The 13308-nt window shown below is 42.7% G+C and overlaps 1 protein-coding gene and 1 pseudogene across 2 annotated transcripts in view; both read left to right on the top strand.

Annotated features, from left to right (window-relative positions):
• The window catches only part of NVL (nuclear VCP like), a 104455-nt gene extending 99464 nt beyond the window's left edge, over nt 1-4991 (top strand). For both annotated transcript variants that reach the window (XM_007109731.4, XM_007109730.4), the window contains exon 23: nt 4722-4991. In XM_007109731.4, coding sequence (XP_007109793.1) covers nt 4722-4766 — 45 coding nt within the window. In that variant the 3' untranslated portion in view covers nt 4767-4991. The remainder of the gene's footprint in view (nt 1-4721) is intronic.
• A 4918-nt stretch (nt 4992-9909) lies between these two features.
• The window catches only part of LOC112066688 (uncharacterized), a 25345-nt pseudogene continuing 21946 nt past the window's right edge, over nt 9910-13308 (top strand).

The following is a 13308-nucleotide window of genomic DNA, read 5'->3' as shown; positions in this document are numbered from 1 at the left end:
ATAAAGTTCAGGAACGGATCCTAATATAATACATAATTTATATAAAAAGATGTAATGTATAATGTTCCTCACACCAGTACCAGTAAGGAGACAATTCAGTGATTAATATTGGGACAATGGGGAAGCCATCTCAAAAACTTAAAGTTGAACTCATACTTTGTACCAGGATAAATTCCAAATAAATCAACAATTTAAATGTAAAACTAAAACCATCAGAATATTAGAAGAAAACAGGGAGATTTTTCTATAACCTCAAGTAGGGAGTTCCTTTTTTTCTCTCAACATAAAACCCAGCCACCATAAGTGAAAAGGTGGAAGACTCTGATACGTAAAAATAAAAACTTCTTAGTTAAAAAAAACGTTTTCAGAGGACAAATGACCAAATGAAAAATATTTGCAGCTCATATCACAAAGGGCTAATCTCCTGCACACATAGAAGATGACTAGAAATTGATAAGATTTTTTTTTTTTAAAGAAGATGTTGGGGGTAGGAGTTTATTAATTAATTTATTTATTTTTGGCTGTGTTGGGGCTTCGTTTCTATGCGAGGGCTTTCTCTGGTTGTGGCAAGCAGGCGCCACTCTTCATCGCCGTGCGCGGGCCTCTCACTATCGCGGCCTCTCTTTTTGCGGAGCACAGGCTCCAGACGCGCAGGCTCAGTAGTTGTGGCTCACGGGCCTAGCTGCTCCACAGCATGTGGGATCCTCCCAGACCAGGGCTCGAACCCGTCTGCCCTGCATTAGCAGGCAGATTCTCAACCACTGTGCCACCATGGAAGCCCCTGATAAGATTTTTTTTTAATGGGCAAAGAATATGAACAGGCCCTTCACAGAAAAGAAAATGAGCTTGTTAAACATATGGAAAAATTCTCCATTTACTGGTAGTAAAAGAAAAGCAACTAAGATACCACTTTTTACCTGTCAGTTGGCAAAAATCTCAAAACTTGATCACACCCTGTTGTCCAGGATATGAGGAAACAGTTGCTCATACATAGCTGATGAGGTGTTGCTCAGTGTGGCCCTTTTGGATGGCCCGAATTATAATCACAACAAAGCTTGACCCAGCAACTTTCCTCAGAAATATAGTTATTCGTTGGAGTATTATATGTAGTAATAGCTGAAGTTTGACTCTAAATGATATAATAAATTATGATGTAACTACTACAGAAAGACTGAAGAATATCTCCTAAATATATTGTTAAATATGTTTATATTAAAGAGTACAAATCATGTGGATGAAATGCCACTGTTTATATAAAAAAAAGAGGAAAGGGCTTCCCTGGTGGCGCAGTGGTTGAGAGTCCGCCTGCCGATGCAGGGTACGCGGGTTCGTGCCCCGGTCCGGGAAGATCCCACATGCCGCAGAGCGGCTGGGCCCGTGAGCCATGGTGGCTGAGCCTGCGCGTCCGGAGCCTGTGCTCCGCAACGGGAGAGGCCACAACAGTGAGAGGCCCGCGTACCACAAAAAAAAAAGAAAAAAAAAAAAAAGAGGAAAAAGGAAAAAATAATGACTGTTCTTGTTTGCTTGCATATGCAGAAGGAGGATGCATTGATGGGGGGCAGGGTAGGAAAGAGACATTCTTCACTTTATAACTGTTTCTATATTTTTGAATCTTACGAACATTTTACTTATTCAAAAGAATAATTTAACAAAAGCAGATGTTTTCTTTAAGATTTTAAAGGGTTGGAAAAACAAAAACATACTGCAAACATTTCTTGGGGTTAAGTGTACAGGAATGGAATTGCCTTCCAACACTTGACCACACAGAGTGGCGATCACTTTGTAGTATACACAAATATTGTATTATGTTGTATATCTGCAACTAATACAATGTTATATACCAGTGTTACCTCGGTTAAAAAAAATGTTCATTAGAATTCAACAGTGAAGCCATCTGGTCCTGGACTTTTGGTTTTGGGAGGTTTTTGATTATAGCCTTCTTACTAGTAATCAGAAAAAAAGAATAAATGGTGGAGAGTCCACAGCTAGATTGACTTGCATCCCAATGACTGTTCTGCTTTGTTCGAGCCATCCTCAACTGCTGCCTGATGCCTTGAGTACAGATGTCAGTGTCTGGATTCTGTACTTGAGGTTTGCCAAAAAGTGACTGCTACCACTGCTTCAAGTATTTCGCTATATAGAATGTAATTTGGTTTTGTTTTAATAAGTTTTTTTTTTAACAGTTCTAGGCTTTCAGAAAAATTGAGCAGAAAATACAGAGTTCCCAAATATTGCTGTGCACGCGGCACACACACCCTAATTCCCCTACTATCTGCATCCTGTACCAGGAGTTTTACATTTGTTGAACCTACGTTGACACATCTTGATCACCCAAAGCCCATAGTTTACATTGGGATTCATTCTTTGTGTTGTACATTCTACAACAGCGGTCCCCAACCTTTTTGGCACCAGGGGCTGGTTTTGTGGAAGACAGTTTTTCCACGGACCAGGGTTGGCGGGGGGGGCGGGGTATGATTTGGGGATGATTCAAGTGCATTACATTTATTGTGCACTTTATTTCTATTATTATTATATTGTAATATATAATGAAATAATTATACAGCTCACCATAATGCTGACAGGAGGCGGAGCTCAGGCAGTAATGCGAGCGATGGGGAGTGGCTGCAAACACAGATGAAGCTTTGCTCGCTCACCTGCCACTCACCTCCTGCTGTGTGGCCCGGTTCCTAACAGGCCACAGACCAGTACCAGGGGTTGGGGACCCCTGTTCTATGGGATTTGACAAATATGTAATGACATAAATCTACCACCGTAGTGTCTTACAGTATAGTTTCACTGCTCTATGCTCAACACTCCCTCCCCCAACCCCTGATATTTTTACTGTCTCTATAGCTTTGCCTTTTCTAGAATGTCATACAGTTGGAATCATACATTAGAGTTTTCAGGTTGACTTCTTTCACAGTGATATGCATTTAAGGTTCCTCTCTGTCCTTCATGGCTTGATAGTCCACTTCTTTCTAGCACTAAATATTCCATTGTCTGGATGTGCCATAATTTATCCATTCACATGCTGAAGGCCTTCTTGGTTGCTTTCAAGTTTTGACAATTATAAATAAAGCCGCTGTAAACATTTGTGTGCATGTTTTTGTGTTGACATACATTTTCAACTCAATTGATTAAATACCATGGAGCATGATTTCTGGATTTTCTAGTAAGAGCATGTTTAGTTTTGTAAGAAATTGCCAAACTGTCTTCCAGAATGGCTGTACCATTTTGCATTCCCACCAGCAATAGATGAGAATTCTTGTTGCTCCACAGCCTCACCAAAAAAAAAAAAAGTTAGTGTGACCACAGTGAGAATCCACTACACATCTACCAGAATGACTAAAATTTAAGAGACTGACAACAGGACTTCCCTGGTGGTGCAGTGGTTAAGAATCCTCCTGCCAATGCAGGGGGCATGGGTTCGAGCCCTGGTCCAGGAAGATCCCACATGCCACGGAGCAGCTAAGCCTGTGCGCCACAACTACTGAAGCCCACATGCCTAGAGCTCGTGCTGCACAGCAAGAGAAGCCACTACAACGAGAAGCCCGCGCACCGCAACAAAGAGTAGCCCCTGTTTGCCGCAACTAGAGAAAGCCCACGCACAGCAACGAAGACCCAACACAGCCAAAAATATATACATAAATAAATAAAAGACTGACAGCACCAAATAGTGGCAGGGATGTGAAGCAACTAGAACTCTCTACATTGTTACTGAAAATGTAAAATGATACCACAAATTGGAAAATGCTCTGGCAGTTTCTTACAAATGTTAATTAATGTAGTATAAGAAGCCTCTGCTTCTGCCTCCCATTCTCATCTGGACCCAGTACAGTTTAGAATTTTGCTTTCTTCATTAAATAGATATAGACATAAGAATCTTTTAATATGATTTTTACAGCAAACTTTAGTCAACAATTATAAGAGTCATGGGCATTCCCTGTAAAAAGGAGTGTGTATGGAATTTAAATCAGGGAGGTAAGGCCACCTCTCTTTGTTTGCTCCGGTTGCTATAACAAAGTACCACCAACTGGGTGGCTTAAACCACAGAAAGTTATTTTCTCACAGATCTGGAAATTAGAAGTCCAAGATCAAGGTATTGGCAGGGTTGGTTTCTTCTGGGCCCTGTTTGGAGATGACGGTCTTCTCCCTGTGTCTTTACATGGTCTTCCCTCTGTGCATGTCTGTGTCTTAATCATCTCTTCTTTTTAAATTTATTTATTTATTTATTTTTGGCTGTGTTGGGTCTTCGTTGCTGCGTGTGGGGCTTTCTCTAGTTGTGGCGAGCGGGGGCTATTCTTCGTTGCCACACGCGACTTCTCATTGCAGTGTCTTCTCTTGTTGCAAAGCATGGGTTCTAGGCACGCAGCCTTCAGTAGTTGTGGCACACGGGCTTAGTTGGTCCGCGGCATGTGGGATCTTCCTGGACCAGGGCTCGAACCCATGTCCCCTTCATTGGCAGGAGGATTCTTAACCACTGCGCCACCAGGGAAGTCCTTAATCATCTCTTCTTATAAGGACACCAACTTGTATTGGATGTAATAGAGCCCACCCTAATGACTTCATTTTAACTTAATCACCACTTTTAAGACCCTGTCTCCAAATCCAGTCACACTCTGAGGTACTGGGGGTGAGGACTTCAACATCTGAATTTTGGGGAACACAGGTAAACCCATGTCAAACAGTGACCAGCTCTATGTTCTGTCCTGTCCTCTCAGGATCAGGCGATGTATGAAGCTCTGCAGTGGTCCCTCAGCCGGTGACTTCTCCAGCAGCAGGCCTTCAAGGAGTCCAGTGCATCGAGCTGCCAGAGATACCCACGTGCTCTGAGCTGTCCACTTTCAACTTGACACAGATGTGGTCTCACGTAAGCATTTTATCCTCAAGTTAATGAGGCCAAGTCAGAGCTAAAGATTCTTCCCATCTGGCCAACCTCGTACGGAAACACCCTATACCTCCTGTTTAAGGAAAAGAAAAAAATTTTTAACTGTCAAAATAAAATAACAGATACCTTTTTTAAATAGAATGTTTATTTTGAAACGACCTTGACTGTACTACAGGAAAGTTGCAGTCACAATAGAAAGAACTCCCCCGCCCCCCGAACCGTCTGAGAGTATTTGCCAACCTGATGCCCCATCACCCCCAAATACTTTAATGTACACTTCCTACACACCAGGATATTTCCCTACATAACCGGCCATCAACATCAGGACATCAGCTGTGATACTTTGCTACCATGTAATCCTCAGGCTCCATTCAGGTTTCTCCAGTTGTCCCAATAATGTCCTTTATAGCAAAGGGATCTAGTTTCGAATTAGCTATTGCAACCGGTTGCTGTTTCTCTTTAGTTTCCTTAAAGTCTGGAACAGCTCCTGTCTTGACTTTTGACACTCTTGAAGGTTATAGGCCAGTTACTTTGTAAAAAGCCCTCAGTCTGGATTTGTCTGATGTTTCCTCGTGATTAGACACAGGTTGTCCTGCATCTTTGGCAGGAGTATCATGAGGCGATGCTCTTCTCACTGCATCGTGTCGGGTGATGTGCGGTTTTGATTTGCCCCAATACTGGTGATGTTCACTTTGGTCACTTAATTAAGGTGGTTCTGCCAAGCTTCTTACACTGTGAAGTTACTCTTTTCCTTTGTAATTCATACGTGTGTTGTGTGGAGGTACTTGGAAACTATGTAAATATCCCATTCCTCATCAAACTCAGGTATTACTATTTCTGCAGTGTGTTATCCGTTACTCTCATTATATGATGTTCAGATTGTCCCAGATTCAGCCAGTTGGGAGCCCCTTCATACTGTCCTCTGTGCACCTTTCACAAGTCTCTAGCTGATACTTTTGGGAAGGTTTAATTTGTGTCATGTTTCATCTCATTCCTCGTTAACAGTGCTGCTCACGGTGTATTCTTAGGTTGTACAGATGGCTTTGGTTACCTACTTTTTTTCCTTCCAAAATTTCTACTCCACCTCAGTCTATAAAAATGTTTATGCTACTTTTAAGAATGTAATTGGTAAGATGGAGAAAATATTAATAGATCAAAGCAAGTCAGGTAAGTAAGACACAGTCCTTTTTTTCAAGGAGTTCACAGATAGATACAGACATCTAAACACAATATCACAATGCCCAAGGAAGGGGCATAGAAAGGAGGGTGCTGTAGGACCCCAGAGGAAGGAAGACCGAAAGAAAAAGCAAACCAGGATCATGTCCTAGGCATAGATGATTAGGTGAAATGAAAGTTAAATTAGAAGTGTGGGTCAGAAGGTCTTAAACAGTTTTTAAATTTGAGTAGTAGATTTGATTGTGCTTGATATCAGCCAGATCAAAAGAGAAACACGGGGAGTTCCCTGGTGGCCTCATGGTTAGGATTCCAGGCTTTCACTGCCATGGCTCGGGTTCAATCCCTGGTTAGGGAACTGAGATCCTGCAAGCCACATGGTCAAAAAAGAGAGACACAGTCTGGTATATCATATATGTAGGTTATGAGGGAAAGCAAAGATTTTCTTGACGATTGAATTTTCTTGACAATTTCTAGACAATTAGGTCTACCTACCGAACTTTCTGGTAGTTTAGCTTAGCCTAAACGTAAAATGTCGACCGCATCAGAGATCAAATAGGCTGCCTGTCCATCAGCTTTGCAAATCAGCTGCTGTGTAGGTTGGACAGTGGCAGTTATGGGGCAGAAAGCTAACCAACTAACGTCACAGTGGATATTGCCAGCCCTTCTCCATAAGGAAGGAAAGATAACATGTTCTGAGTACCATCTGTGGCCTCGACACTGTCACATGTTCTCTTTAATCCTCCCAACTCTTACTCCCCATACAGTGGGGATCGGATGGCATCCCCATTAAAAAGAATAAGGTTCAGAGCTTGTTCAAAGTCACCTGTGTATATACATGCACAAGAAGAGTCTGAATTCTGGTCTACAGCTGTCCAGCTTTTCTTTCTTTTGTGAACAGCGTCCAGTTCTGTGTTGAGAAACATCTGGAGTTGTATCCTCTGTTCTAGCATCGTGAAAGATGAGGCATTTTCATTAAATGCTTTGTGCTGAGCACTGATAACATAATGGTGAACAAACTCAGAACTTATTGCCTAATTTGACCTAGTTTGTTGCCTAGTTTCTGCCTAATTTGTTAGCAGAAATAGCTGCTTGTCCCATAATATCCATTCGTCCCTTCTTCCTTTTAGTAGAGAGTGATTAAGTTCTGGCTAGTGTAATATGAACTCAGGTGATGAGTGCAGCTTCTGGTCACATCCTTAAAAAGAAGCAGCAGCTTGGAGACTTGGCAGTCCGGTGGTTAGGACTCCACACTTCCATTGCAGGGGGCGTGGGTTCAATCCCCGGTCGCAGAACTAAGATACTGTGTGCCGCCCAGCGAGGGCCACGCCCCCACGCCCCCCACCCCCCCCAAAAAAAAAAAAGATAAAAGAAGCTGCTTGGACTGTGAACTGGGGGCAGCCTGCCTTGAACTCATGCATCTTAGCCCATAGGCAGACTCTGGGAATGTCCTCAGAAACCACAACTGGTTTAAAAAAGAGGAAAACTCTGCTTGCTCTCTTAATTCTTTTCCTTTTCCAGGGCTAGAATGTGATGAAGTGATGATGAACCAGCTTTGACCATGTAGATGGAGACATTCTAGGTAGTGACAGAGCAATAAGACATAAAAAACCAAGGTCCCTGGACACTTGTGGAGCAGTTTTCTCACTGCTCAGACACAGTTGGCCTAGACTTTTATGTGTGACCTTTATCGTGCTTAAGCAATTATATTTTGATCTCTGTTAAAGCAGCCAAATTAATGTCCTAATTAATACAGTGAAACAAGTAAAGAGGCAGTTGCAAAACAGCCTGAGAATGACTGTGAAGGGATAAGAATAGATGCCATTCATTCGGAGGAGCACAGAGGAAGGGTAGTGGGGTCCAGGGAAAGTTCTCCGGAGGAAATGATGTCTCAGCTGAGTCCTGAAGGCGGAGCGGGAAATGCAGGGAGGGAATACACCATCTGACTGACAGTAGAGACCTGCAGATGGGAGAGGGGCTGGTGTCTGAGAAAATAAGGACAGGTGTGCTCTCACATTCATCCACAGGATACTGCTGAAAACACATCAAAGTTGTGTTTACAGGAGGATCTTACTTCCAAAAGCTAAAATAGTTAGCAAGCACCTAGTTACATGTTAGGCACAATCTCTAGTCATTGTTCATCTCTCTCACTGTTGAAGTTCTCACTACCTGAACTCAGGAACTGAATGGATTTGGATACATTTTTGCACTGCTCACGTTCCAAAGCTGAGAGGCCAGATAGATTTGGGATAAAATGGAATCCCACATCATTCAGAGGCTACCCCTAACTCCATTGCTCTAGGTCCATGAGACCTATGCTTATCACTGGCATCAGCATTTTTAATTTTCAACTTATTTTTACAAAATAAGGACAAACAAAAATATTCAGTTAAATGTGCAGGCATTATAGTTCTCTGTCTTGGGGTGTCCTGCTAAGTTTCATGAGGAAGGGATCCTGTCAGTCTTGTCTCCTTAGCATCCAGCCCAGTGCCTGGATTACAGGAAGCATTTAATAAATGTTAAATGAATTACCTTTCTTAGACAACAGGACTGTCAAAATTAGACTGCTGGCTGTGCCCAGCTCCTCCCTCCACGTGAGAACTAAAAATGTTGATTCATTGGGTAATAGAAATCTCACTTTGTCATATGAGAAAAGATAAGGGGACATGTGAATAGCCTATAACCCAGCAGTTCCACTCTGACATACGTGTCCAACAGAAGTGCGTACACCAAAATAGAAAAATTCATAATTGACCAAAAATGGAAACAACCTAAATATCCATCAACAGTAGAATGGATAAACATGGTGTTTTCATGCACTAGAATACTACACAGCAATGATGAACTATATGCAACAGCACGGGTGATTCTCACAGATACTGAGAGGAAGAAGCCAGTCTTGAAATCATCTTGTGCGATTCTACTTATCAATGTATAAAATTCTAAAAGGCAGCTGATCGATACCATTAGAAGTCAGGTTGATGGTTACTATTGGAGGGCAGTGCCTGGAAGGAGCATCAAGTACGGCGGCCTCTGGGATGCTGGCCACGCCCTCCTTGATCTGGTGATGCCTTCATGCCTGTGTTTTCTTACTGATGATTCATTGCACCGTGTGCTTATAGCTCTTTTCTATAAGTATGTTCACTTCAGTTAAAAAGTTTTTTTAGGGCTTCCTCGGTGGCACAGTGGTTAAGAACCTGCCTGCCAACACAGGGGACACGGGTTCGAGGCCCGGTCCGGGAAGATCCCACATGCCGTGGAGCAACTAAGCCCGTGAGCCACAACTACTGAGCCTACACGCCGTAACTACTGAAGCCCACGTGCCTAGAGCCCGTTCTGCGCAACAAGAGAAGCCACCGCAACAAGAAACCTGCGCACCGCAACCAAGAGTAGCCCCCGCTCACTGCAACTAGAGAAAGCCCACGCGCAGCAACGAAGACCCAACGCAGCCAAAAATAAATAAGTAAAAATAAATAAATAAGATAAATTTATTTTAAAAAAAGGTTTTTTAAAAACTTATGAAAATTTTTTCTGTAATTCATGATTCTTCATCTGATTTTATTTATAATAAACATTTCAAAATTTAAAACAATAGGAGTATCAGTATTGAAAACGTGGGTCACTTAAAAGTAAAGAGGTGCATAGAGCCCAGTCAGTATACTTGAGGATAAGCCAGCCACTCTTCTCTTTTTCCCCTAAAACACCAGGCATTTTGCTCATACTGTCCTCCCATCTGGTCAGTGGTGAGAAAATAAAGTTGAAGAGGTGAGTGGGAGTGGAATTTTGTTATTTAAATTAGCCCAACACTAATATCATTCTCTCTTCCTGGGAGAATATGAGCTTCAAAGATGCCTGCAGCCATCGAGGTTGTCTGGACCATTGCTGCCTTCTGGAATGTTTCCTTAGATGGCATGTTGGCCATGCAGTCTGGTTCCACTGCCAGGTAGGCCTTGCCCCTGAGAGGGGGAGGGAGGGAGGAACTCACCAAAGTGTGAACTCTTTCTGAGGTGTGGAGATAAGCAGTCCACGTTACATCACAGCCAAGGACGTTCTATTTTCCAAGACCACAGTAAGTCTCAAGAGGGAGAAACTCGAGAGCCCCTTAGCTTCCCTCCCCCTCTATCTGAACACCTGCTCTGTCTTCCCACAGTCCTCCTCACCCAAGCTAGGAAGGTGGAAGGCATCTTCAGTTCTTCTGATCAGTGATCAGGCATTTATTATTTAGATGTATTTATTCTCACAGACACTGACCTAGCTCAAGCTGTCATCGCCTTTCATACGTTTACTTTGGCCTCCTATTTAATCTCCTATTCCAATCTCTTATACACTAAAACCAGGGTTGCCTTCAAAAGATACTAATTAATCATGTCACTTCTCAGCTTAGCGTCCCGCTGTGGCCTAAACACATTGGTCTAATTATGCATGGGCCTTTGTAATCTGACATCAGTCTACCTCTGGCACCTGTCCTGCCCCCTCTCCCCTGACTGGCTATATTGCCAGCACAGTGGACCACCATGTTCTTTCACATCTCAGTCCTGGCACACGGGGTTCCCATTACCCACCTCCGCCCTCCACCCAACACAAGACCCACTTCTGGGCTTGAAATACCCATCGTGAGAAGCCCTGCCCAATCCCGCACTCCACTTTCTGCCCAGACTGTGCTGACCTGGACTGTGGCCGTTAAACACCCTCTGCTTAAGTACTAGATTCTCAGTGGCAGAGTTCTTAATTCATTTTTGCATTGTAGCCCTTGACACATAATAAGAATAAAGTAACTTTTTAATAGCACAATTGAATCACTTTGCTCTATGGCACAAAGCACAGCTAACATAGGGGAGATTTGCTGGAGATTTTATGTTGTTTCCACCCCAGGAATCTGCCAGACTGGAACTTCATGGCTCATGGCTCTCTGAAGAGAAATCAGCAAAGCTTTGGAGGTGGGGCTTCCTCAGGCATTTAGTTATTGCTGATCAGAAGTCCTTTTAGCAATATTTCTCCGTGGCTAAGGAGCCCCTGAATGTGCTCAAGGCATTCAAAAGAAACTGGTTGTAAGAGCTTGGCCCACACAAGCATTCTCTCTCTAAAGCAGAAAGTTTTAAGGAGGAGATAATATATATTTATTACAACCGAAATTCTAATTACCATCTTTGCACAGACAGGAAAACCTCTGCTACTCTGGCTAACTGTGAGTGAGCCTGGTCAATGGACAATGGGTCTTCCTTACAGATTCCAGGAAGTTTTGCTAGCTTGAACTTTCTCAAAACTAATAATGCAGAAAGCTAAATGAGTTTCACAATAACCGAGGCCTTTAGAAGTGGAGATACCAGGTGATGGAAATAGATTAATTTAGGGAACTGTAGAAGCCCTGTTTTGCAGCGTATGTATAAGGAAGTCTGTTTTTCAAATAAAAAAGCCCTATCTGAAAAGGAGTCAAAAGCAAATTAGTTAATTCAACAAATACTTTTTGAGCATCTACTTCATATCTGCTTTTTTCCAACTGCCTCCTTTATTACTCTCAGCTCACTTAGAACTTGGATGTTGAAGCAGCATTCAGATTCTCTGACCCTTTATTGCCAAACTCAGTTTGTAGTCCAGCTTAGATTCATTTATTAAAAATGACATTATTTATGCCACTTTAATTTTGCACCTTGCACGGCACAGGTTTGGAGCATCTGTGCCTTGACACACAAAATGTCACAGGCTTTGTTATTGCTGGTGGCATGGGATGGGGGAAGAAGAGGAAGGTGGACTTATAAACTGTATCTTTACTAATACATTAAAACTGAGACATATAGTATCTTCACTTTATATTTGAGAAAACTGAGGCTCAGGTTGAACAACTTGTCTTGGTCACACAGCTAATAAGTGGCATCTGGAAATTCAAACCCGAGACTGTCTTAACTCTAAAGACTTTGTCCTTCTACATCCTACTGGCTTTGGGGGCAGGAGATGGACTTCTGTGTCATGTCCCCTGGGGAACTACCAAAATGCCTTCTACATCATTAACTAGTGTGAGTTGTAATAATAATAATCTTTATTAAATAGTGAATAACATTTTTTTCTTTGAACTCAAGCAACTAGTATCAGAAACCTCTCTACACAGTTGCCACTCAGTAACCTCTGATGTTCTGACAGACAAGATTTTATTTATTTATTTATTTTTGATCGCACCACACGGCATGCAGAACTTCCCTGACCAGGGAACGAACCCGCGCCCCCTGCAGTGGAAGCGCAGAGTCTTAACCACTGAACCACTAGGGAAAGTCCTGTCCATGTATATTTTAAATAGTGATTTTTAAATGGATAGGGTGGAGGCAAAGAAATAGCTATCGTATTGCCCAGCCTCGGAAGTAAAAGATTTAAGAACATGGGCAAATGTTTAACTCTAGGAACCTTAGAGTATGCTTACATCCCTCCTTAGGCATAATCAGAAGCCAGTGTTTGCATTGTGCTTTTCAAATGCCTTTGAATCCTAGAGAACAATGGGTATTTCTCCACATCGCAGGAGATCTCAGGTTGTCCAGCATCATTAGCATGTGTTTTATCTTGCAAAATATTACCTACAGTTTACTTATAGGCTCCTTCTCAAGACTATTGAATCGTAATGCTACAAAAGGCCTTCGAATCCTCTGTCAGGATTTCCCAACTCTGGATGACACAAGAATCAACTGAGGCTCTTAAAAATAGGCTACCTGGCAGTCTCCCAAGTCTGAATAGAAATGAAAGCAAAAATAAACAAATGGGACCTAATCAAACTTACAAGCTTTTGCACAGCAGAGGAGACCATAAACAAAGTGAAAGACAACCTATGGACTGGAAGAAAATATTTGCAAATGTTGCAACCGACAAGGGCTTAATTTCCAAAATATATGAACAGCTCATACAATTCAGTAACAAAGAAACTCAAATGACCCAGTCAAAAAATGTGCAGAAGACCTAAATAGACATTTCTCCAGAGGAGACATACAGATGGCCAATAGGCACATGAAAAGATGCTCATCGCTAATTATTACAGAAATGCAAATCAAAACAATAATGAGGTACCGCCTCACACTGCACAGAATGGCCATCATTAAAAAGTCTACAGGGCTTCCCTGGTGGCGCAGTGGTTGCGCGTCCGCCTGCCGATGCAGGGGAACCGGGTTCGCGCCCCGGTCTGGGAGGATCCCACGTGCCGCGGAGCGGCTGGGCCCGTGAGCCATGGCCGCTGAGCCTGCGTGTCCGGAGCCTGTGCTCCGCAACGGGAG

Source organism: Physeter macrocephalus, chromosome 4 (assembly GCF_002837175.3).
Source record: "Physeter macrocephalus isolate SW-GA chromosome 4, ASM283717v5, whole genome shotgun sequence".
NCBI classification, from domain to species: Eukaryota; Metazoa; Chordata; class Mammalia; order Artiodactyla; family Physeteridae; genus Physeter; species Physeter macrocephalus.
This window is presented reverse-complemented; position numbering and strand designations above follow the sequence as displayed.